At 35.6% G+C, this 27,349-nt stretch overlaps 1 protein-coding gene across 4 annotated transcripts in view; it reads right to left on the bottom strand.

Moving 5' to 3' along the window:
• gad1b (glutamate decarboxylase 1b) overlaps nt 1–27,349 on the bottom strand; it is a 42,756-nt gene that overhangs the window by 6,235 nt on the left and 9,172 nt on the right. For all 4 annotated transcript variants that reach the window (XM_056459375.1, XM_056459378.1, XM_056459376.1 and 1 more), the window contains 11 exons: nt 24,915–25,005; nt 14,374–14,486; nt 9,760–9,875; nt 9,337–9,416; nt 7,046–7,100; nt 6,712–6,828; nt 4,802–4,866; nt 4,622–4,700; nt 3,013–3,162; nt 279–386; nt 91–180 (listed from right to left, as the gene is read on the bottom strand). In XM_056459375.1, the coding sequence (XP_056315350.1) occupies nt 91–180; nt 279–386; nt 3,013–3,162; nt 4,622–4,700; nt 4,802–4,866; nt 6,712–6,828; nt 7,046–7,100; nt 9,337–9,416; nt 9,760–9,875; nt 14,374–14,486; nt 24,915–25,005 (1,064 nt within the window). The remainder of the gene's footprint in view (nt 1–90; nt 181–278; nt 387–3,012; nt 3,163–4,621; nt 4,701–4,801; nt 4,867–6,711; nt 6,829–7,045; nt 7,101–9,336; nt 9,417–9,759; nt 9,876–14,373; nt 14,487–24,914; nt 25,006–27,349) is intronic.

Here is a 27,349-nt window from a genome sequence, read left to right as displayed (position 1 = left end):
ATATTGGGGGGAATCGTATTTTTTAAACACATGAAAAAATTCTGCTGAAATATTGGACTCTAATTTTGGTAATTTGACGAGACAACGTACCCTGTGCAGCTTCTCCCTTCGCTCGTCTCCATTCGGCATGCCGCGCAGACTGGGCGGAATATACCAGAAGCAAACATTTGTGTGCTGCGGCTGTGGAGAGCAGAGGAAAGCAATAAAAAAAGCCATTAGCAGCAGTATTAGCTAAGCAGTTCTTTGAATCCATAAATGTGTATGTTCCAGATACAAACCTGGCCCTCAAAGACCATTTCATATCCCTCACGGTTCTTGATTTTATTGTAGAGATATTCAGAAAGCTCCAGACATCTGTCAATGTGCTGCTCGAACCCAATCGTGCCCTACACAAATCAAATTCAACAATCCCAATAAAGCTCTTTTCTCAGCTAAATACTCATTGCCAAATACTCGGCTAAATACTCAAACCTCATATCTGTTTAGATAGCAGAAAGTAGCTGTATAATACATTCAACTTCATCAGCTTTCATACAGTAGATTCATGTGATTATAATTACTCTATAGTACATTACGTGATCATTCATTTTGTGCTAAATATAAATTAATTAATTACACAACACAATAGCTGGATATTCAATATCTTATTTCCAGCTTTATCACTCACAAAAACCCATATACATTATATAGAAAACATTTCTTAATCACAAAATGTAAGTATATTATCACCCTCCCTTTTATATAGCTAATGCTGAACATACACAATGCGGTATGTATAACTATATTCACATATTTACACTACCTGACAAAAGTCTTGCCGCCTATCCAAGTTTTAGGAACAACAAATAATAACTTGACTTCTAGTTGATCATTTGGTATCAGAAGTGGCTTATATAAAAATCAAAGACCTCTAGATTTATTCAAAGACCTCTACACTTATTTTGCCAAAATAAAATATGATCATGCCTTGATTTTTAATTATTTAATTAGGACAATAACGTCTGACTTTGCTTAGACAAAACTCTCATCACTTAACAGAAATACTGTCCAGTATAGAATATAAAGTGATGGTGCAGTGGAGACAGAATGAATATTGTGTATGACTCCATCATGAGCTTGGAGGACTGCATCCATACATCTCTGCAATGACTCAAATCACTGATTAATAAAGTCATCTGGAATGGCAAAGAAAGCGTTCTTGCAGGACTCCCAGAGTTCATCAAGACTATTTGGATTCATCTTCAATGCCTCCTCCTTCATCTTACCCCAAACATGCTCAATAATGTTCATGTCTGGTGACTGGGCTGGCCAATCCTGGAGCACATTGGCCTTCTTTGCTTTCAGGAGCTTTGATGTGGAGGCTGAAGAATGAGAAGGAGCGCTATCCTGCTGAAGAATTTGCCCTCTCCTGTGGTTTGTAATGTAATGGGCAGCACAAATGTCTTGATACCTCAGGCTGTTGATGTTGCCATCCACTCTGCAGATCTCTCACATGCTCCCATACTGAATGTAACCCCAAACCATGATTTTTCCTTCACCAAACTTGACTGATTTCTATAAGAATCTTGGGTCCATGTGAGTTCCAGTAGGTCTTCTGCAGTATTTGTGATAATTGGGATGCAGTTCAACAGATGACTCATGGGAAAAATCTACCTTCTGCCACTTCACTTTCCCAATTAATCAACTAGAAGTCGAGTTATTATTTGTTGCTCTTACAACTGGGATTGGCGACAAGACTTTGTCAAGGAGTGTGCACTTAGGGTGATGTAATAATAAAAATAGAAAAATCTAAACAGTTGAATTGCTTGTGTTATCACTAAATATATAAAGTGCGATATATATCATTTACAGCTTTTTTTTTGCAAACATACAGTACATTCAAGAAAAAGAGTTTTATGATATTTAGCAAATCTGATCTGCCAGTTTTTTTATTTCATTACAGTGTATAACTTTAATACATGGCTGTATGGAATACTCAATTCTGATTGGTCAGTTGTGACATTTCAATGTATGTTATTCTCAGATAACAACCTCTACATGTTCATCCGAGAGCTTTGAATAACTTTGACTGTTGGTGAATATGATTACATCCAGTTTTTGACTGTTTGGTGCGTCTTGTGAATGAATAATACATAGGTAAGTCTATGCTTATTCATCTGGTTTCATTTCTGTCCGTTTTTTCACTCTTTGGCGCCATCTTGTGACTGAATAATGTGCAGGTTAGTATATACTTCAGCTGTTTTCATTTCTGTCAGCTTTGCCTTTAAGTGAAGTTTCATTAACTAATTTGGAGAGGAGAACGTGATTTGATTGAGCACGTCTGGCCGCTCATCTGTAATCAGTAATAATCCAATCAGAGTGATTCTAGTTTACTATAAATGGATCATTTTCTCCCTACTGCTCTATTTTCGTTTGGAAGAATCCCCCTCTTCCACCCCATCTCCTCCTTTTCCTCCCTTTTCTAAAGGGGGAGCTCTCGAGATCTACCTGATCTCGGATCTCCTGATATGCTTATCGACCGGGCGGGAGCCCTGGGCTCAAATATCTACGAGCTCAGGGTTCTCTCCCGGGACAGCATGCCAAACCTGCTTTAAACGCCAAGCATATCTAAGTGGGAACTCTTGAAATAAAGGATTAATAAACTATTACAACACAAAACAATCGCTTGTGTCTAATTTGTATGTTTTGTGAGCAAGTAGCAGTGTAATAAGTGAAATAAAGTATATCCAGGATGGTTGTTTTCACAGAATAAAGGCATTCAGTGGCTTTATTCTTACGATAACAACCTCCTGGAAGTACTTTATCCCTAACATATTATCCTTGTATTTTTTATATAAAACTGTATACTGTGTATTAGATCGCAAAATCCACATCAATGTATGCTCATTGTGACTAAATGCCACTAAAACACATTACCATGTTAAGACATTGTAAACATTAATATTGATTTTCTGTAAAGTAGTTTAGAACGATGTGTATTAGGACCAGATTTAATGTGCTGTTTTGACCCACCTTGGCCTTCCACATGAGCCAGAATTTAAAGATGTCCACATGTCTGCCACACTGGATGGCCTTGTCTCCGGTGTCGTAGGTCACGTCGTACTGTTTGTCTGGCTGGAAGAGGTAACCTGCACACATGGAGTTGCAGCCCTGGAGAATGCCCTGGAAGAGAAGAGCAGACCTTCATTTTACATCTCTTATTCACCTGCCCTCTCAGATTTTTGACTTAACAGAATTTTAAGCAGTTTCCTAAGTGTCTTGTACAGCGGGGGAAATAAGTATTAAACACATCACCATTCAGTTTTCTCAGAAAACATATGTCTAAAGGTGCCGCTGATTTGAAATATTCACTAGATGTTGGTAACAACCAAAGAAATCCATATATGCAAAGAAAACAACTAATTAGTTTACAGATTATATTATATGTAATAAAATGAAATGACTCAGAGAAAAAGTATTGAACACATGAAGAAAGGAAGGTGTAGAAAAGCAGTGAAAGCCCAGACAGCAGCTGAAATCTCTCAGTAGTTCTTCAGCAACCCTCTGCCCTTCCTCAGTGTAAATGAGTATTAGCTGCTTAAGTCTACATTAGTCTAACATCTACATTAACAGGAGGATGAAGATGAAACCATTTCAGCAAGACAATGATTCAAAACAAAGCCAACACCTTGATGTGACTTTCTAATAGCAACACATCTATTTTCTATTCTGTAAGATTATTTAAAGACACACACACACACACACATACACACACACACACACATACACAATATATATATATATATATATAAATTCATTCATTTTCTAATCGGCTCAGTCCCTTTTTTAATCAGGGGTCGCCACAGCTGAATGAACCGCCAACTATTCCAGCATATGTTTTATGCAGCGGATGCCCTTCCAGCTGCAACCTAGTACTGGGAAACAACCATACACTCTCATTCACACTCATACACTAAGGACAATTTAGCTTACCCAATTCACCTATAGCACATGTGTTTGGACTGTGGGGGAAACCTGAGCACCCGGAGGAAACTCACACCAACACGGGGAGAACATGCAAACTCCACACAGAAATGGCAACTGGCCCAGCGCCCTTCTTGCTGTGAGGCGACAGCACTACCCACTGCGCCACCGCGACTCCCTGTGTGAATTTTTATTTAAATATATTTGATCTTCTAACACTAACGTTACCTTTTCAGTCTTCAGTCTCATGTTTTTTTTTAAATCAGTAAAATATATTGACTTGCAAACATTTATTAAACTTTTGATCAGTTTGTTGCATCCCTGCTGTATAATATTATTCAGAATAACCCAAACCATACTGACTACAATCAATTTTAAGCCTCATATGGTAACCATACCGTCATTGACAATGTCAGCTTTATTGAAAGTAAAAAAAAGCTTAATTGACATTTATTACAATATAATTTCCAAAACATTTGAGTTATAAAAGTTCAAAGGTCTTGAATTAACCTCCAGTATAACTCCAGGGTTTTTCCTATAAGTATTTCAATGAGGCCATATACTGTAAAGGGTAAACAACCGAATATATGGATGGATTTTGCAAACATAAAAAAAAAAGCAAATATCAATGTGATAACTCCTCTTTTTCAGGTCTCACCTTCTCTCTGACCAGGATGGCTGAACATTGTAAAGGCACACCCATCATCTTATGAGGGTTCCATGTGACGGAGTTTGCCCTGAAACACACAGACAAGTACGTTTTCAGCTCTCACTGCAGCTCATTTGTGATTTACAGTCATTTTAGCAGGTCACAATGTATGATTTTTCACACACAGACCTCTCAATGCCGCTCAGCTTGTGACGGTGCTTTCTGGACATCAGCAGTCCTCCGCCCCACGCACCCTGAACAAACACAGATAACACTGATCTAAAACTCATTCAATGGCTTATTTAATTGATTATGTTATTATAATTATTATATTTAGTTAGCATCACAGATGCTGTAAAGCATTACACTAACATTGTTTTAAGTTAAAAATAAAATAATTGATTATTTTTTAAAAAGAGTAACATAGGTGAAAAAGGATTAATGCAGTGTATTACTTGACATTTTTGTAATTATTTCATTCTAATTCATTCATTAATTCATTCTAAAATACATGAATAAATAAATAAATAAATAAATAAATAAATAAATAAATAAATAAATAAATTCTACCCGTTATTTTTCTATATACTTCATTTTAATATCACATAGTTTCTCTTTGAATTGATTTAAATAATACTATTTTTCATATTTGAAAATATTGAATCAAATAGCTGACACGTTTTTAAAATATGATTATAATGTAACAAAACATATTCAACTAGTTAAAGCAGAAACATGAGGATAAATATATAAACTTGGCTATTTTGTATTTAATACATAATCAGTATATTGGTACACACATCTATGGACTGTATGACAAACATGCATTTAATTTATATATATATATAGTTGAAGTCCCCCCCCCCCTGAATTATTAGCCACTCTGTTTATTTTTTTCCCCCAATTTCTGTTTAATGGAGAGCAGATTTTTTCAACACATTTCTATCATAATAGTTTTCATAACTTATTTCTAACTACTGATTTATTTTATGTTTGCCATGATGACAGTAAATAATATTAGACTAGAGATTTTTCAAGACACTTCCATACAGCTTTAGTGACATTTAAAGGCTTAACTAGGTTAATTAGGTTAACTAGGCAGGTTAGGGTAATTAGGCAAGTTATTGTATAACAATGGTTTGCTCTGTCAACTACTCTGTCGACTAAGGGGCTAATAATTTTGACCTTAAAATGGTTTTAAAAAAATTAAAAACTTTTTTATTCTAATTTTATTCTAGCCGGAATAAAAAAATAAGACTTTCTCCAGAAGAAAAAATATTATCAGACATACTGTGTAAATTTCATTTGGGAAATATATTTAAAAAAAAAAAATCAAGGGGGGCTAATAATTCTGATTTCAACTGTATATATGAAATTATAGCTAAGATATTTCAGCATATATGCATATGTATATTCCAATGATTGACAAATATTTATGTAAACTGACATTTTTTGCAATATTTTGAAATATATGTCGCATATAAAAATCCAAACATGAACTTGTATGTCATATGTGTAATTTTCATAAACAGTTGAAGTCAAAATGATTCGCCCTCCTCGCCCGTTTGAATTTTTTAATTAAATATTTCCCAAATGATGTTTAACAGAGCAAGGAATTTTTACAGCATTTCCTGTAATATTTTTTCTTCTGCAGAAAGTCTTATTTGTTTTATTTCGGCTAGAATAAAAGCAGCTTTTAATTTTTTAAAAGCATTTAAAGGTCAATATTATTACCCCTTTTAAGCAATATTTGTTTGATTTGCTACAGAACAAACCATCATTATACAATGACTTGCCTAATTAACCTAATTAACCTAGTTAAGCCTTTAAAGTGCACTTTAAGCTGAATACTAGTATCTTGAAAAATTTCTAGTCAAATATTTTGTTCTGTCATCATGGCAAAGATAAAAGAAATCAGTTATTATGTTTAGAAATGTGCTGGAAAAAAATCTTCTTTCCGTTAAACAGAAATTGGGGAAAAAATATACAATGGGGCTAATAATTCAGACTTCAACGGTATGTAATTTGCATGTATCGTCATATTTCAGATTTCTACATGTGTCATCTTATGAGTGATTGAAAATGCAAGTCAAACTTACATCCACATGTAACCACAAGTTGTACTTCTCACAGATGTCGGCAATGTCATTGATCGGATCAAACGCTCCATATACCGTAGTACCAGCCGTGGCGTTCACAAACAGTGGCACATATCCCTAAAACAAAGATTTACAATCACATCACTGTTGATACTAACAGAAGAGGGCCACTTTATTAACAGAAAGACTTGGAATTAGTACTGAAGGTCATATTATCTATCAGCTTGTCCTGCTTTAGTATTGATCCACTGAACTCCTAAGACGTGCAGGTTAAATACACTCACTCACTTGTCTAATAACAAAGCAGTGCACTGTGGTCTAGATGTATACGTACCTTCTGTTTGGCATCAATGACTTTAGCCTCTAAGTCAGCAGGTATGACACGCCCCCTAAACCAAGACAGCCAACGAGGTATAAGTGAGAGGGACTAAGAAAGAGTCATTTTTGAGAGAAAGCTGCATTTATTTAGTGAAAAATACTATAAAATTGTATTGTTATATTAGAAAGTATTACTACAATTTAAAATACCTATATTGCATTTTAAAATTCTGAATTTGCTCAAGAAATATATCTTATTAATCATATCGTTACGAAAACCATTATAGAGTTCTATTAGTTGGTGAGTGAAGTCAAAATGTAATCTAGAAATTAATCATTTTATTCAGCAAAGAATATATGAAATATCATTATACCTTGTCATTATTTCTATTTCACATAAATTATGTTCTTTAATTGTTCTGTTCATGAAATATTACTAAAAGAAATTATGAATGTGGCCAGGACCTTTGCAAATTACAAATAAATTACAATTTAATGCTCAAATGTTGGGTTATTTTAAACCAAATTGGGTAAAATATGGACATATATTTTATTTATTTACTGTAGGACCCAATTAAAAAAAATTGGGTTTTACAGTATAAATTTAATTGAGATAATTAACCCAGTTGTTGGTTTTGTCCATATTTTACCCCAAATTAGGTTGGAATAACCCAGAGAATTTTAGAGTGTATATATATATATATAGCTTATAAAGGAGTCATTTGTTATTTATTCATTTTAATGGAAAATACAGCACAGAGGTACTCAGAAATATTACATTTAAAATGTACTTTAATATATGGAAAATTCTACTTTGAATCATAGAAATATGTTACATTCTAAAAGATATTATAAATATATAAATAAATAAATAAATATATATATATATATATATATATATATATATATATATATATATATATTTATTTATTTATAATATCTTTTAGAATGTAACATATTTCTATGATGTGTCGCCACAAGAATCATGTGATACTGAAGATAAAATACATTTTCATAAAACAACTAAATTAAAAAAATGAAAATAAATTACAATTTAATGCTAAAATGTTGGGTTGTTCCAACCTAATTTGGGGTAAAATATGGACAAAACCAACAACTAGGTTAATTATCTCAATTAAATTTATACTGTAAGACCCAATTTTTTTTTATTGGGTCCTACAGTAAATATATATAATATATGTCCATATTTTACCCAATTTGGTTTAAAATAACCCAACATTTGAGCATTAAATTGTAATTTATTTTCATTTTTTAAATTTATTTGTTTTATGAAAATGTAATTTATCTTCAGTATCACATGATTCTTGCAGCGACACAGTGGCTCAGTGGTTAGCACTGTTACCTCACCGCAAGAGGTTCAATCCCGGCAATGTCATTTGGCATTTCTGTGTGGAGTTTGCATGTTCTCTCCGTGTTGGCGTGGGTTTCCTCTGGGTGCTCCGGTTTCCCCCACAGTTCAAACACATGTGCTGTAGGTGAACTGAATAAACTAAATTGGCCGTAGTGTACGAGTGTGAATGAGTGGGTGTTTCCCAGTGTTGGGTTGCGGCTGGAAGGGCATCCGCTGCATAAAACATATGCTAGAAAAGTTGGTGGTTCACTCCGCTGTGGCGAACCCTGATGAATAAAGGGACTAAGCCGAAAGAAAATGAATGAATGAATCACATGACTCCTCAGAAGTTAATGCTAAAGAAAATATGTATAATTATTATTCATATCTTATTGAAAACTGCAATGGAGGTCCATGAGTTTGCAGTATGTACAGTCAAAATGCAAAAGAAGGAGAAATTATTCAGCAAAGACCATACAGTTGAAATCATTGAATCAGTTGAAATTATTAACCTTATTGTGTAAATTTTAATTCTTTAAATAAAAATTCCCCCAAGCCCTCTTAATGGAGAGAAGATTTTATCTAACACATTTCTAAACATAATAGTTTGTTCTGTGGCCAACTGGGAAAAAATCCTAAGGGGGCTAATAATATTGACCTTAAAATATTGTTTAAAAACCTTTTACTCCAGCCAAAATAAAACTAAGAAGACTTTCTACAGAAGAAACAATATTATTATAGGAAATACTGTGAAAATGTCCTTGCCCCATTGAAAAATGTTTGAAAAAGAATAAATATTTCACAAGAGGGCTAATATTTTTGCCCTCAGCAGTAATATTATTATCTATTGCCATTATTTCTATTTCAAATAAACTACAGTATATTCTTTGAGATTTCTATCCATTCATAATTACAAAATAATAATAAACATGTCAGGTATGCACTGTACACCATACCTCTCATCTGTCTTCAGGAGAATGACGTTTTCTTTGCCAAATCCAAGAACAGCTCCTGCCTTTTTGATTGAATAATGACTCTGCGAAAAAATAAATGGCCGGCCATCAATCAAATGGTCCAAAACAGATTCACATTCCCGCATTAACAATGTTGTCCTCTAGAGGGAGACAGCCACTAATGTACACCTATATGTATTCTATAGTCTATGTCAGTGTTTCCCAACCCTGTTCCTGGAGGCACGCCAACAGTACATATTTTGGATGTCTCCCTTTTCTGACCCATTAACTTCAGGTGTTGGAGTCTCTTCTGATGTTATGATGAGTTGATTCAGGTGTGTTTGATTAGGGAGAGGTTGAAAATGTGTACTGTTGATGTGCCTTCAGGAACAGGGTTGGGAAACACTGGTCTATGTGTGCACTTACGTGTTCAGATGTGAACAGCACGAGTCGTGGAGCCGCAGACATGCCTTTGGTTTTGACTTCGGGGAAATACTTATACCGCGCAACCATCACACTGTACATGTTTGATATGGCACCACCTGTTAAAAGACGAGTGTGTTTAAGCATCAACCGCTTTGCACAAATACATCCAACATGAAAAGATATATGCTAGTGTTTTTAATGTAACCATGTAAAGTCTATTATACTGTAAATATAGTATTCACAACTATTTGTTAATGAATGCTACAAGATGCTGTATTAACTATAGTAAACTGTCATAAATACTATAAGGGACAGTAGTTTTTACAGTAAACTGTGATCTATTGTAGTATAATATGACCTATAGTTGTAGGAAACTACAGTATTTGATCATTTGTTTGTATTACTATGTATATTGTGTTACCATAGCCCAGTGTTTCCCAACCCTGTTCCTGGAGGCACACCAACAGTACATATTTTGAATGTCTCCCTTATCTGACCCATTAACTTCAGGTTTTGGAGTCTTTTCTCATCTTCTGATGAGTTGATTCAGGTGTGTTTGATTAGGGAGAGGTATGTGTACTGTTGGTGTGCCTTCAGGAACAGGGTTGGGAAACACTGCCATAGCCAATATAGAATCACCACAACAGATTAACTCAAGTGCTTCATAGTATGGTTACTATGAATTGCTATAGTAAGTTTTCATGTGGTGTGTGTTAAATGTGTAATTCATCAAACAATGTATATAATTTAGTATTGTTGCATTATTTGGATCATTCTACAAAACGTCCTCTTTTTTTGGTATGACAAAAATGTATTTTTCTTACATTTAAACTTGGACCACATTAATCAATTACCTTTTGACTTTATGACAACGCATTAGGCATGGGCCTGTATAAGATTCTGACGGTATGAAAACCTTGGATAAAATATCACGGTTTCACGGTATCATACTGTAAAAAATCCAACTTACAAATTGTTCACTCAGTTTAAAATTGAAAGTTAGGTGGACATATTTTTGAGCTTAGAGTTGAATTCACTCATAAAAACAATTTAACTGCATGTTGGAACTATTTGAATTAAAGTAAAAAAATCAATTGAGGAGACTTAGGATTTTGATTTCTTCATCCTCATTTTTTTCAAAAGTTAAGTTAACTTAAGATTTTAAAGCAACCAGTTGGAAATAAATTTTAAGTTTATTAAGCTTCAGTGGTTGAAGTTGTGCTAAATGATTGCATAAAGTATACTTGACTTAAAACAGCCTTTTCAGTCAACTTAAAAAACTTATTTGGCACAACTTCAACCACTGAAGCTTAATAAACTCGAAATTTCTTTGCAGCCGGTTGCTTTACATTTACATTTAGTCATTTAGCAGACGATTTTATCCAAAGCTACTTACAAATGAGGACAAGGAAGCAGTTTACACAACTATAAGAGCAGCAGTGAGTAAGTGCTATAGGCAAGTTTCAGGTGTGTAAAGTCTAAGAAGCAAAGCATTAGTAAAGTTTTTTTAATTTTTCTTTTTTGAGAGAGAGAGAGAGAGAGAGTACAGTTAGTGGTATAGCCAGAGAGGCAGTTGCAGATTAGGAAGGAAAGTGGAGACTAAACAGTTGAGTTTTTAGTCGTTTCTTGAAGACAGCAAGTGACTCTGCTGTTCTGATGTAGTTAGGGAGTTCATTCCACCAACTGGGCAGATTGAATGTGAGAGTTCGGGAAAGTGATTTCTTCCCTCTTAGGGATGGAACCACGAGGCAACGTTCATTCACAGAACACAAAACGTAACGCTTTAAAATGTTAAGTTAACTCAACTTTTATGTTTTACAGTGCACGGTATTGTGATCACTGCTCTAAAATATATTCTTTTTTTAATATCTGGGTAAAAAACTAAACTGTTTTCCCCTTTGTACACAATATATATTAATTTGGAAAACATTTAAATTATTTTGGAGCAGTAAACATGTCCGGCTAAATAGTTCAAATGAATTTATTTTCTGCTGGAGATACTGCTGTCCTAAAAACAAACAAAAAAAATGTAAATAAAAATCTGACTCATACCTTCAGAATGATATAGCAGAAAATTTTAATGGTTTTAAAACCTTGACTTTTCTAAACCGCGGTATATCTTGAACACGTTTATCATCTCATGTCTAAAAGGCATAAATAACAACGTAACGATTTAAAAATATATTATTTATATTACACTGTCACCACAAGTTATCAGACAAGTTATTTACAAGTTTTATAACCAAGTTACAATCATGGTATACTCACTAAATTAATCTCTTTATATTCTTATTTTAACAATTCCTTAACAATGAAGCCAAACTAAAAGCTTCATATATAACGTTTTTTTTTTTAAATAATAATTTTTTCAGGGTTTTCACCTTTATTTGAGTAGAGAGTATTGACAGAAAAGCATGGGGAGCAGAGAGAGGGGAAGAATCGGCATAGGACAATGAGGCAGAATCAAACTTGGGTCGCCGTGACCACCGGAGTGCATGTGTCGACGCACTAACCACTTCACCAGTGTTTCCCAACCCTGTTCCTGGAGGCACACCAACAGTACATATTTTGAATGTCTCCCTTATCTGACCCATTAACTTCAGGTTTTGGAGTCTCTTCTAATGTTCTGATGAGTTGATTCAGGTGTGTTTGATTAGGGAGAGCTTGAAAATGTGGACTGTTGGTGTGCCTTTATGAACAGGGTTGGGAAACACTGCACTACACCACTGCCGCCGACTTATATAATGTTTTTAAAATATGTTATTGGCATTTTCTTGTTTTATGTCATTTACATTTTATATTTGATTGTTATGAATACTTTATTGTATTCTGAATGGTTAAAAAAATGTGTTTATGACCTCAAAATAATGCACATTCTCTCTGTACATGGCTGTGGGGATGAGCAGTTTTATGGTGCATGCAGTTTTACAATTAAAAAACTATAATTGCCATAATAATGACTCAAAAGTCTGTCCTGTCAGTGTTTAATGTTTGCATGTTTGTCCTGTGCTTATTTACATTGCAGTGCCTTAATTTGTGTTGGAAACGTGCTCCTCTTGTCTTTCCTCGTTTTCAGTTACCCCGTCCTCCTATTTAAGCTGCGGTCACACTGGGCTTTTCCTCCCATAGACTTCCATTCATACGCACGCGAATGCGTCAGACCGGAAACACGGGGTCATGCGTCAAATTTCGCAGGTTGCTGCGGTGCAAAGTTCAAGCTTGGTGAACTCTGACCTGCGAAATCGCATCACTTGACTGCTTGAGACCAATCGAGGATCAAAACAGGACCTCTCTGGACAGAAATTTAAAACATGGACCAATCTCTCGCTTTTTAAAATATCTAATAAACTTGTTTAATCCCGCCCCTTTTCGCAGCGGAGTACGACAGAATTTCGCACACGCAAAGCCCAGTGTGACCGTAGCTTTAGACCTTGTTATCCTGATTGTTTTCACCTGTCTCTCGTGTGCTTTGCTCTATATATATTGTGCTGTGTGTTTTCATTTCTTTGCTGGTTCGTTCCATGTGAGTTTGTCTTGTATCCTTGCCTTGTGTCTTAACTAAGCTTTGTGTCTTGCCTGTTCTAGTTCTCTTGTCTACTAATTGTTTGTTTGTAGCTATTACTTTCTTTTGTTTGTTCCTAGTGTTTTCTTAATCTTGTATTCTAATCCTTTGAACCATTTTTGTTCCACTTTTCTGTCAGTCCCAGTCTTATTATTAGTTGCTGTTTGATTGTTTAATTACTCTCTCTAAGACTCTAGAAGTCTTTATTTCTGTTTTATCAGATTGCCCAAGTCAGTCTAGTTCTCCTAGTAGTTATATTTGATTTTGTTATTTAATTTAGTTAGTTTTATTGTATATTATTGCTGCCTGTTTCCTGTCCTGTCTTGTGTCTTATAATTTTCCAGTCCTGACCTCCCTGCCAGTCTGGAGTTTACATGGTTTGCTCCAGGATCTAGCTCTGGTTTTGACCACTGCTGCTCTTACTCCTGGCTGTTCATTTCAGTACCATCGTGTCTCTACGACTGGCTTCCCTGTGTTGTTGCCCCTACCATTTGGACCATGTCATCCCTATATCTGTCTACTTGTGCCTTATTCTGTCAATAAACCCCCTTTGTATAGTTCATTGCTGCGACTGGGTCCGCTTTCTTGCAACCAACCGTGACAAAAAGAGTGTAATTAATCAAATAACATATTATTTCATTTGAAAATATAACGAAACTTGGCCACACTTCACAATAAGGTTGTATTAGTTCATGTTAATGCATTAACTAACATGAGCAAACAATGAACAATACATTCACTACAATATTTAATCATGAAAATACAGCTGTTCATTGTTAGTTAACTCACAGTGCATTAACTAGTTAACAAGCATGAATTTGGATGTTAATAATGCATTAGTACATGTTGAGCTATGGTTAATAAATGCTGCAGTTTTGTTCATGTTAGTAAATACTCTAATGAAAGCTTATTGTAAAGTGTGACTGAATTTGTGAACCTAAAGTGTACTATTTCCAAGTCTAGGGATAGAAAAACTGAGATGTGTGTAGAATGACCCATTTTGTGTAGAATGACCCATTTAGTTTGTTGTGGGTGATTTGTGATCAGTTTACCAGGTGAGAAGAGTGCGTCTCCATCTCCGTTGGGCCAGCCGATGATCTCCCTCATCTTCTTGAGTGTGAGCTGCTCCATCAGGACGAACACAGGCGCGATCTCATAAGTGAACCTGTACACACACACACACGCACAGACAGAAAAATATAGAGATGTTTGTATGAAATGAAAACTGAAATATTCAACACTAACACAATACTAATACAATGTTAAAGGGATAGTTCAGCCCAAAATGATCATTTGTGAAATTATAGACCTTTATAAGGCTTTTTTTTTTTGTTGAACTCAAAAGAAGATACTTTGAAGAATGTTGGAAACCGGTAACCATTGAATTCTATAGGATGAAAAACAAACAGTACTGAAGTCAATGCTTACAGTGTGTTTGTGTATGTGTGCTTGTGTATGTTTGTGTGTCTGTGTGTGCGAGTGTGTAGGTTTGTGTATATGTGTAAGTGAGTGTGTGTGTGTGTGTATATGTGCATGCATTTTTTGTGTCTGTGTGTGTTTGTAAATGTTTGTTTGTCTTTGTTTGTGTGTGTGTGTGTGAGAAAGTGTGTGTGCACCAAAGTGTGTGTGTTTGTTTGTGTCTGTCTGTCTATGTGTGTATGTATGTTTGCGTATGTTTGTTCGTGTGTGTGCTTGTGCAGGTTCATGTGTTTTTGTCTTTGTGTGTGTGTGTGTGTTTGTGTGTATGTGTCAGTGAGTGTGTATGTACATGTATTTTTGTGTCTGTGTTTGTGTGTGTGTATATATATGTTTGCGTATGTTTGATCGTGTGTGCTTGTGCAGGTTCATGTATTTTTGTATGTGTAAGTGAGTGTGTGTATACATGTATTTTTGTGTCTGTGTTCGTTTGTGCATGTGTGTGTGAATGTGTTTGTTTGTGTGTAAGTGTGGATATGTGTGCATGTATTTGTGTGTGTGTGTGTGTGTGTGTGTGTGTGTGTGTGTGTGTGTGTGTGTGTGTGTCAATGGTTAGTTTCCCAACATTTTTTAAAATACGTTATATATTTTTTATATATACGTTATTCATATTTTTCCCGCCTTATTTCACATTTACATGACTGTCAATGATAATTAACGCAGCAAAAACCTAAACACACACGACAAATAGAGAAAGAGTATTTTTCTAAATCAAAGAGTAAATGAGTATATATAATTTATACATAGGATGAATATTTATTTTTAAATCACTATTATATTTAGTAAAACTGTCAAACTTATGACGTATTTATAGCCGAAGCTCCTTCCGGTTGTCAAAATTAGGCGCTTCAGAGAATCAGAAAGGCTTCAGAAATCACACACTGTTCCGTCAGAGATACATCCTGTCCCTCGCTCGTCTCCTTTGAATATCGCTAATTAAAAGACGGCTGTGATTGGGGCAGATAAGCGTTCATTTCAGGCTGTTTTAATGAAGGGAGTCAGTGCTCTGATGGCTATCTGTCCGTCTAAATGGACGCGCGGTCTGGCTGACGGCCGACAGACGCGCGCAAATGAGCGGCCGGCTGCGCGCGCGAGATAAGAGGAGCGCGCTTCAGCACAAATCCATCTCATTCGCGCGGAGGATGGAGGAAAAGTGGATGAGCGAGTGATGGAGCACAACTAGGACACGGAACAGCCCCGGGCACACTCATTGTTCAGCTAGTCACAAAAAACGAACAAAGATTTAAGACAGCAAAATCACGGAGAATCATCAATTACGCGCGGAGAAAACGTGCTTCCGGCTGTCGTGATGTCATATCAAATGAATGTAGTTTTTTTTTGAGTCACATTACACATGCTGAACTTGACAAATTGTAGTTTCATGAACAAAGGTGGAGATTCCAATTGGAAATTGGCTGAATATTGTATTGTGAAATTAAAATAAGAATGCATTGTGTCATAATTGTTTGCATAAAACATAAAGGAACATTATGAACATAAAATCATAATTAAATGCTCAATATAGGCTACATATTAATCAAGTGGACAAGAGAGGATGCTCAATTGTCAATTCTTTGTGACAGTTAACAGATTGCCTTATCCTTTTAACTGCCCCACCAAGAAAAATATGTTTGGATTGCATTTCTTAACTCCTTATGTTGTTTATTTATAAACTGATTTCGAGAGGATCACGTGCTTATTTCGAGAGGTCCCGCATTATTTAATTTACTTATTCACCAATCAGATGATTTCTAAGCCACTACATATACTCTAAGTTCCATATAACAGCCATTTTCGTTTTGAAGAATCCCCCCTTCCACCCCTGCTCCTCCTCCTTTCCTAGATGGGTGGCACGGTGGTCCACAGCAAGAACGTCACTGGTTCTAGTCCTTACCAAGCCAGCTGACGTTTCTGTGCGGAGTTTACACATTCTCCACATGCTCACGTGGGTTTCCCCCGGGTTCCCCGGTTTCCTCCCACCGTTCAAAAACATGCAACTTAAGTTAATTGACTAATCCAAATCGACAGCATACATGCTCCTAGTAAATAGTTATCTCTTAAGAGCAATAACTATCTGTTCATTAGCTACTACAGCAGGGGAGTTCTCAAGACATACCTAAGCTCAAACTCCCCTCTCGCCTTGCAAACGGGAGGGAGCCCCGTGCTCGAGGATTTTATGGGCTCAGGGCTCTCTCTTGGGACAACATGCCAAACAAGCTTTATAATCAATCATCAGCTAAGTGTGAACTCTTGAAATTGATTTTTTTTAACACCCCGTAATCTCTAAAATATCAACGTCTACCAAATGGTTGATATGTCGGTTTATAGTAAAAGTACCGGAATTATTAAATATACTATGAAAAATCCGAAAATATGAAGTGTTTGACCAATTTATAAAAAAAATATATATATTTACAATATATCAAAATTGTAAAAATTGAATACTAAATCATTTATTTTTTGAAGTATGCCATAAAATATTTCAGATTCTCATTTAATCAAAATCAAGTGTAGTCGTGCAACAGGATTATGTTTGATTTTTTTTTGTAAACCAACAATGCTGTTTAGTGTAAACCATTATTTAAAACAGTCTTTCTTTAATTGACTTTAACAGTCATTATTTAAAACAGTCAAATTATGGTCAACCATTTGGTAAAGCAGGCAGTTAAAGGGTAAAATTAATAAATATTGTCCAATGGATTGGTTTTGTGTCCCAAAAAATTGCATCTCATTTGTTGTTGTGCATAGAATATATTAGGTTTCTATTAGGCAGATATTAATGTCAGTATTAAACATAATCACCAAAAAAAATCATAACTTAAATCACCAAAAAGGGCGTCACGATGGCGCAGTGGGTAGCATGATCGCCTCACAGCAAGAAGGTCGCTGGTTCGAGCCCCATTTCTGTGAGGAGTTTGCGTGGGTTTCCTCCGGGTGCTCTGGTTTCCCTCTCAGTCCAAGCACATGCACTGTAGGTGAACTGAATAAGCTAAATTGGCTGTAGTGTTTATGTGTAAAGGCAAGAGTATATGGGTGTCTCCCAGTGTTGGGTTGCGGCTGGAAGGGCATCGGCTGCTTAAAACATATGCTGGATAAGTTGGCAGTTCATTCCGCTGTGGCGACCCCTGATGAATAAAAGGGACTCAGCCGAAAAGAAAATGAATGCATCACCAAAAAAAAAATACAAATTCAGTTTTTCTGCTTCAATATTTTGCATTTAATTCAAGATAATTACTCGTACATTGTTTGTTAATAAGCTATTTCTGAGTGAAAATTGTGTCCACAATGTTTTAAAGAGTTTGGGTACTTTTTTGGGTGCTTGCTAGAACACTTTACTATATCAACCAATGATAATAAAAACATGTTTACAGTTTTTTTCATGTAAAAATCTCTGTTTGCTTTTTATGTGAAGCTATTTTGAGGGTGTCTGGGTGTGTGTGTGTGTGTGTGTGTGTGTGTGTCCATAAGTTGCCGGACATTGTGTGTCATTGCTGATGAGAAATAATGAGTCATAATTAGTCATGGTGAATGATGACAAAATAAGCAGCACTTGCAGCCCTGATTAGGACACTCCCCTTTCTCTCCTCACTAAGCCCTTCTGTAGAGTGTGATAGTGTGTGTTCATGCTTGTTTGTGTGTGTTTGTATGTGCATGTGCTTGTGTGTGTGTGTGTGTGTGTGTGTTTGTATGTACCTGTGTGTATTTGTTTGTGTGTGTGTGTGTATGTTTGTGTGTGGCGTCACGGTGGCGCAGTGGGTAGCACAATTACAGCAAGAAAGTCGCAGGTTCGAGTCCCAGCTGGGTCAGGTGGCATTTCTGAATGGAGTTTGCATGTTCTCCCAGTGTTCGCGTGGGTTTCCTCCAGGTGCTCCGGTTTCCCCCACAGTGCTATAGGTGTGCTATAGGTGAATTGGGTAAGCTAAAATTGTTGAGTGTATGAGTGTGAATGCAAGAGTGTATGGGTGTTTCCCAGTGTAGGGTTGCAGCTGTAAGGATATCCGCTGCGTGAAACACTGCTGGATTAGTTGGCGGTTCATTCCGCTGTGGCGATCCCTGATTAATAAAGGGACTCAGCCGAAAACAGAATGAATGAATGAATGTGTGTGCATGTGTGTGTTTGTATGTGTGTGTGATAATAACAATTAAATTTCAATATATTTTAATTACAAATATCTTTCTTAATGTGATGTATTGATCGAGTAGACTATATGATTTTATTTTCCCTTTTTTAATATAATGTTAAAATTGTGTTGTGCTTTGTGTTTGTGTTTCTTGTATCCCTGATGTTGTGAGGACCAAATGTCCCCACAAGTAAAGCAAGCAATACCAGTAAATTCTGACCTTGTGGGGACATTTGGTCCCCATGAGGAAAACTGCTTCACCCAGAATAAGGTATTTTGAAAATTGTAAAATTGCAGATAGTTTCCTTTGAGGGCTGGGTTTTGGTAGGGGGATAGAATATACACTTTCCTTCGGCATATTCCCTGATTTATCAGGGGTTGCCACCGCAGAATGAACCGCCCATTTCTCTGCCAACTGTTTTATGGGCAAATGCCCTTTCAGCCAAAACCTAGCACTGAGAGTACATCCCTCAGTGCTGGGAAGCTCCACACAGAAAGGATTCCTTATCCAGCCGGGGATCCAACCAGCGACCATCTTGCTGTGATGAAACCATGCTAACTATGGGAAGTCCCCATAAAGAGCTGTACAAGTGTATGTGTGTGTGTGTGTGTATGTGTGTGTGTGTGTGTGTGTGTGTGTGTGTGTGTGTGTGTGTGTGTGTGTTTGTGTGCGTGTGTGTGTGCGTGTGTGTGTGTGTGTGTGTGTGGTGTTTTTAAGCTTATGAGGACTTGTGTAATGACATGAGTATGAACTAGGTATTACAATGTTGAGCTGGTTTATGAGGACATGCCATGTGTCCTCGTAATTCAAAATTGTTAACAATATATACACATGCATATAGGCTATAGGTTTGGGTTAGGCGGTATAATAAGCAGTTTTAGAAATACATTAAGCCAATGGAGAGTCCTCATAAACCTCAAAACGTGTGTGTGTGTATATGCGTGAGTGTGTGAGAAGGTGGCAACAGCAGAAGCGCCGCTCTCAGCAGTGCAGAAATGAAATGTTTGAAAACATTGCAGGTGAAATCCTTCAAAGCGGGGCAGCGAGCAGTGGGAGGCCGACAGAACAGCTTTATCCCTGAAGCCAGAAGCCGGCGCGATGTGGGAGCGATGGAGAAACGTTTATCCTGAGATTATTCTGCAAACGCTTAAGCTCGAGAGTGAAGTACTAATCAACATGTCCTCCCGGAGAGACTCCCACACGCTCATTTAGTGAACCAACAAACTTCTGCCATCACGTACGAGAGCCGTCGTGTACAGATATAGTCCTTTTAAACCCTCATGCTCCTGCTTTTCAGAAATGAGATATGAAGAAAGGCCAAAATTCAAGGTTTAATACAGAAAAGCAGGCAAAGCCATCGATCACCTCTTGGCTTTTTAAATGTCAGCAGCACTTGTAGATGTTATTGGGTAAAAATCACACACGGCAAATGTCACAATGTAAAAAAGAGAAAACTATTACATGCTCTGGCACAAACCTAGTGAGCAGCATTGGTGTCTATATATCTACATACACTCACCATCCTCTTTATTAGGTACACCTAAATGAGTCCAGGTGGGAGGGAGATGCACCTTCAATATGATGTATTGGATGTTGTGGGGTAATATTTTATTAATGTGTACATGGAACTTCGCCTGTGTTACGGCATCTTGCTGCAATTTTAGTTTCCCTAAAGGGGAAAATAAAGTTGAGTCTGAGTCTGTCTGAGTCTTACTAATACCGGGCTGGACCCCCTTTTGTCTTCAGAACTGCCTTAATCCTTCTGGGCGTAGATTCAATGAGGTACTGGAAATATTTCTCAGAGATTTTGCTCCATATTGACATGACAGCATCACGCAGTTGCTGCAGATTTGTCAGCTGCATATCCATGATGCGAATCTCCCATTCCACCTTCCCATAGGTGCTCTATTGGATTGAGTTCTGGTGACTGTGGAGGCCATTTGAGTACAGTGAACTCCTTGTCATGTTCAAGAAACCAGTCTGAGATGACTCGTGCTTTATGACATGGTGCGTTATCCTGCTGGAAGTAGCCATCAGATGGGTACACTGTGGTCATAAAGGGATGGACATGGAGTTTAACCTAGTCTTTAAATGTCCCTTTAAGCTGAATATGAGTATCTTAAAAATATCTAGTGAAATATTATTTACTGTCATCATGGCAAAGATAAAAAAAAAATCAGTTATTAGGAATGAGTTAAAACTACACTGTCTTGTCGTCGATCACAGTTGTAAAAGCAACAAATAATAACTTGACTTCTAGTTAAATTTGGAAAAGTGGCAGAAGATCTATTGGAACCTGCATAGACCCAAGATTCTCACAGAAATCAGTAAAGTTTGGTGAAAGGAAAATTCCTGGTTTGGGGTAACATTCAGTATGGGGGCATGCGAGAGATCTGCAGAGTAGATGGCAACATAAACAGCCTGAGGTGTTAAGACATTTGTGCCGCCCATTACATTACAAACCACAGGAGAGGGCAAATTCTTCAGCAGGATAGCGCTCCTTCTCATACTTCAGCCTCCACATCAAAGTTCCTGAAAGCAATGAAGGTCAAGGTGCTCCAGGATTGGCCAGCCCAGTCACCAGACATGAACATTATTGAGCACGTCTAGAGTAAGATGAAGGAGGAGGCATTGAAGATGAATCTAAAGTATCTTGATGAACTCTGGGAGTCCTGCAAGAAGGATTTCTTTGCCATTCCAGATGACTTTATTAATCAGTGATTTGAGTCATTGCAGAGATGTATGGATGCAGTCCTCCAAGCTCATGATGAAGTCATACACAATATTCATTCTGTTTCCACTGCACCATGACTTTATATTCTATACTGGACATTATTTCTGTTAAGTGACAAGACTTTTGTCTAAGCAAAGTCAGACCTTACTGTCCTAATGAAATCATTAAAAATCAAAGCATGATCATGTTTTATTTTGGTAAAATAAGTGTAGAGGTCTTTGATTTTCATATAAGCCACTTCTGAAACCAAAATATCAACTAGAAGTCAAGGTATTATTTGTTGTTCCTAAAACCTGGACAGGCGACAAGACTTTTGTCAGGTAGTGTATTATATTTAGAAATGTGTTGACAAATATATATGTGTGCATGTGTGTGTGTGTGTGTGAAATATGAACTTCTTTTAGCCTCTGCCGTGTTTCTCTCCTTTTCTCTTTGTATGTGCTTTGAATTAGCCTGAGAGAATATTAATCAAAGGCAATTCCCTTTTTGCCAAAACCCATTGTTCATAGTTATGGCTATTTAACAAGGCTTTTCTCCTCATAAGTGACTTCTATTATAAGAAGCTCTCTATTTATATTAAGAAAGACAGCTGTAATGAAGTGCTCGGTCCTCTGAGATCAGAATGGCCTCTGGGAGTGAAAAAAGCAATGGCCAGACTGCTCAGCCCGCGGGACGCCCCTCTTTCTCTCTCTCTCTCTCTCCGACTGGCTGGTCCCAGCTGGCACACACTTCCTACCAGCCCACAGTCAGACGCAATCAATGGGCTGTTAAATAGATTTGATACAAGTCCATTCTGTGCTGTAAGAGTCTTCAGTGCTGCACAGGGCTCAGTCATAAGATTCATGAAAAAGCTCATCAGCCTCTGTTGTGTGGATGGGATAAAATGGGGTCGTTTTCACCTGGGGGAGGGCTGTATCTCTTTTGAGTCTATCTACTCTGTTTTTCTATCAGTGGTAATAATTTGGTGATTTATATTACTTAGGGAAGATGGATTTGACAGACTGCCTATTCAAAATCGCACCAAGAAAATACTGTGAGGTATTTTTCGTTAGCCAAAGCTCAGAAAAGATGAACAGAATGTTTTTAGAGTTTTAGTTTATGTTTATAACTCTGATCTGGGCTTAAATTATCACAATGAACAATACATTCAAGATTTTTATGGGTCATCTTTTATTATTAATCCAAAAAGCAGTCAAATTGAATAATTTCTGAGGTAAATGTGATGCACAACAATTGATTTACTAAGTAAAAACTACATTTACAGCTCAGAAAAGATGAACAGAATGTTTTTAGTTTTAGTTTTTTACTACGCCTCTGATTTAGGCTTTAATGATCAAGATGAGCCATACAGTTAAGATTTTTGTTGGTCATATTTCATCATTAATCCAAAAACTGATCTAATTGGGCCATGTACTTGATTAATGAATTAGCAATCATTTATAAACCTTGAAGCAGACCTGCTGTGAACTCTGTTGTATACTAGCTTTCTTAAAGTCATCTGTTTGCAGTAATAATTCTGTTTATTTTTAAAAAGTTTAATAGCAGAATTCATTCTGTAAAGCTACATTACACATGGTGCTGTACTGACAAATCCACCTGTCTGAGAGTTGCAGCAAGCAAAGAATGCCAAAATTGTTCAGCTCCACCCACTCCCATGAAGCACTGCGTTATGTAATCAAGTCATTGTAATGTTCTAATGATGACTAATATATATATATATATATATATATATATATATATATATATATATATATATATATATATATATATATATATATATATATATATATATATATATATATATATATATATATATACACACTCACCGGCCACTTTATTAGGTACACCTGTCCAACTGCTCGTTAACACAAATTTCTAGTCAGCCAATCACATGGCAGCAACTAAATGCATTTAGGCGTGTAGACATGGTCAAGACGATCTGCTGCAGTTCAAACCGAGAATCAGAAAGGTGATTTAAATGACTTTGAACTTGTCATGGTTGTTGGTGCCAGACGGGCTGGACTGGTTTCTTAAACATGACTATGAGTTCACTGGACTCAAATGGCCTCCCCAGTCACCAGATCTCAATCCAATAGAGCACCTTTGGGATGTGGTGGAATGGGAGATTCGCATCATTGATGTGCAGCCGACAAATCTGCAGCAACTGCGTGATGCTGACATGTCAATATGGAGCAAAATCTCTGAGAAATATTTCCAGTACCATGTTGAAAATGTGCCACAATGGATTAAGGCAGTTCTGAAGGCAAAAGGGGGTCCAACCCTGTACCCGATATATATATAGGTTGTGTGTTTTTTTTTTTTTTGTTTTTTTTTTACGTTTTTATTCTTTTCCAACTTTTTTCCAACACATTTTTAAACATAATTTAAACCTTTTAATAGTTTAATAAATGATATCATATAACTAATTTATTTTGCTATGATGACTGTAAATATTTGACTATTTATTTAGCTAGATGGTAAAATTCAGGTTAAAGTATAATTTAAAGGCTTTACTAGGTTAATTAGTTAATTAATTTGGAAAGTTATTGGACAACAGTGGTTTATTATGTAGCTCATCTAATTTTTATTCCTATATTATTGCTAATAATACAGACTTCTTATTCCAGCCGAACTAAAAGAAATAAGACTTTTTTTCCTGTTGTATTTATTATAATTGTGTCAATATATGCCTCATGGGATTGTAGTTCTTACCCTCAATAAAGCATTAATTGACAGTCTTCCACCTTGATTTTCATTCGCTTCTTTGCTTTAAATTAGAGTTTTTAATGTTGTGATTCTCCTTGAAACTGGTGACTTGAAACAGTCTGAAACTTTACGCAGCATAAAAAACAGTTTTCAGCCATTTAAAAAAAGAGCAGAATAACCCCTCATTGTGTCAGTGCAATCTATACTAACATTTCTTTGCAAATCGCCTTTACACTCCGCATGAGCAACTCATCAGACAGAAATGTCCGATAGAACAGCTCGGGTTCAATTGGCTCTTGATATCGCGCAGTGCAACGAACGAACGTGTAACTCTACAGGCTGATCAATATGCAATCTCACACACCCTGAGGCCAGCAGGCCGGTTACAGCATTCAGAGACATCACTCGATACAGGCCTGACAAAAAAACAGCACCTCGGGCCCACAGCGCTCAAACAAACCCTTTACATAACCTCTGAGCAACGGAAACACTTGCGCATACGTAACAAAGACAAACATGTTGTTGACAAGATGACCTCAGAGAGGGAAAACTCACATGTTGGTGTTGGCAGTGGAGGTCAGCCATTCTCCAGCCAGACCAATGATGTCCAGACCGGAGGAGAGCTGGTTGAAGAATCTAGGATGACCTGACAAGAGGATTCACAGCATCTATAAGTGCAAATCTGCTCTTTAAAAGCATTCAATTAATCAACAGATGATAACGACTTTTCAGTATTAAATTGCCAAGTCTTTTAAGATCTTTTAAGATGATTTTTGCTGCTTGTTCAAACTACGTATTTAAAATGAGCTGAAACAACACAATTCTTGAATTTTTTTTGGACAACTTAATTGTTTATGTTCAATCCACTTAAATTTGGTAAAATAATTAAGTTTACTTAATCGATTTGTGTTGGGAGAACATGGATGAATTGTGTAGAACCCTGCATTTTATTTACAGTGAAAGATGCATTTTTAATTGAAAACACAGTAAAAACAAATATTGCAGTAAAAATAGCTGTTTTCTGTTTGAATATATTGTAAAATATGATTTATTTCTGTGATGCTAAGCTGAATTTTTAAGATCATTACAGTCTTCAGTTTCAGATAATTCTTTATAAATCATTTTATTTAATGCTCAATTTGATGCAATTTGATTAATTTCAATATTATAAACAGTTATACAGCTAAATATGTTATGTAAACATTAATCATTTGATCAAGATTCTTCTGAAAAGAATGATTCAAAGATGATTCCTTGGATTTACTAAAAATTTTTAAGTTAAGTCGTTGCAAACAATTTATTTGGGCTGAATTAAAACAAACAAATTAAGTTGAACATTACTAAATTTAATTTGTTTGTTTAAATTCAGCCCGTATAAATTGTTTGCAATATTGTGTCGAGCATCAAAATAATTATCTGAAATTGTTTTTGTTTTTATGATCACTAAGGATGCATTTTTTGATTGAAGACACAGAAAAAACTGTAATATTTTGAAATATTATTACAGATAAAAATAGCTGTTTTCTGGTTGAATTTTCAGGATCCTTCCTCTCGTCTTTCAGATGATCCTTTAGAAATTATTTTAATATTCTGATTTGATGCTCAAGAAGCATTTCTGATCATTTTCTATATTAAAAACAGTTATTTTGCTTTAAATAGTTATAACACTTTATAAATGTTTCTTGAGCATGCACTGAAAAAAGTGTTGCATGCAAAACTGTTGCAAACTATTTATTTGTGTTGAATTTAAACAAACAAATTAAATTGAGCAATGTTCAACTTAATTTGTTTGTTTAAATTCAGCCCAAATAAATTGTTTACAACCACTTAAAGTAAAAAAATTGAGTAAATTAAGGGTATCATCTTTGAATCATTTTTTTCAGTGTGTCTCTGAAATAGAGTTTTCATAACTCAATAAATGTGTTTACAACCACATTATTTTCACACTTTAAAAATGCTTTGTACTAAATTAGACAACAAATCATATATATATAAAATACTGCTTCATAGTTTATGTAAACTTCAATCATTTGATCATTTGAAATAGGTTTTATTTTTATGATTACCCCGGATGCAATTATTTGATTGAGAGTACAGTAAAAATTGTAATATTATTGCAGTTAGAAATAGCAGTTTTTATGTTTTATTATATTGTCAAATGTAATTTATTTCTGTGATGATAAGCCTATTTTTTTAGTATCATTACTCCAGTCTTGAGTTTCAGGTAATTCTTTAGAAATCTTTTTAATTTGATGCTCAATAAACATTTCTGATTTTTTTTTTAATATTACAAACAGTTCATTTTTAATGTAAACTTTAATTATTTGATCAGGTTTCTTCAGGGTGTAAAGAAATGCTTATTGAGCATCAAAAATGAAATGAACGGTGTTTCTCTGAAATAGTTTTTTTTGTTTTATGATCACCAAGGGTGCATTTTTGATTGAAAATACAGTAAAAACTGTAATATTTTTAAATATTATTACAGATAAAAATAGTTTTCTGTTTAAATATATTATTAAATATAATTAGTAAAATATTATTTACATCTGTGATGCTAAGCTGCATTTTCAGGATCCTTCCTCTCGTCTTGATCCTTTAGAAATTATTTTAATATTCTGTTATTTTATTATTTTAATATTCTGAACAGTTATTCTGCTTTAAATAGTTATAACACATGTTTCTTGAGCTTTTATCTGAAATAGACTTTTCCTACCTTTATAAATGTGTTTACAACCACATTATTTTCACACTTTAAAAATGTGTAATAAATTAGACAGGAAAATATTCAATCAAGCGGTTCTTTGGTTATGATATTAATTATTTCCTAAACAATAAATGATATGTCAGACTCATCTTATTCATTCCTAAATATGACAGACCTGCAGACTAAGCAATATCCAAAACTGCCTATTATAAACAATAATCAAAATATATCTCACATACAGTGTTTTTCTGCAATTTTTATTGTATTTTTTAATGTTTTTAAATTA

Source organism: Danio aesculapii, chromosome 6 (genome assembly GCF_903798145.1).
Source record: "Danio aesculapii chromosome 6, fDanAes4.1, whole genome shotgun sequence".
Classification (NCBI taxonomy): domain Eukaryota; kingdom Metazoa; phylum Chordata; class Actinopteri; order Cypriniformes; family Danionidae; genus Danio; species Danio aesculapii.
This window is presented reverse-complemented; position numbering and strand designations above follow the sequence as displayed.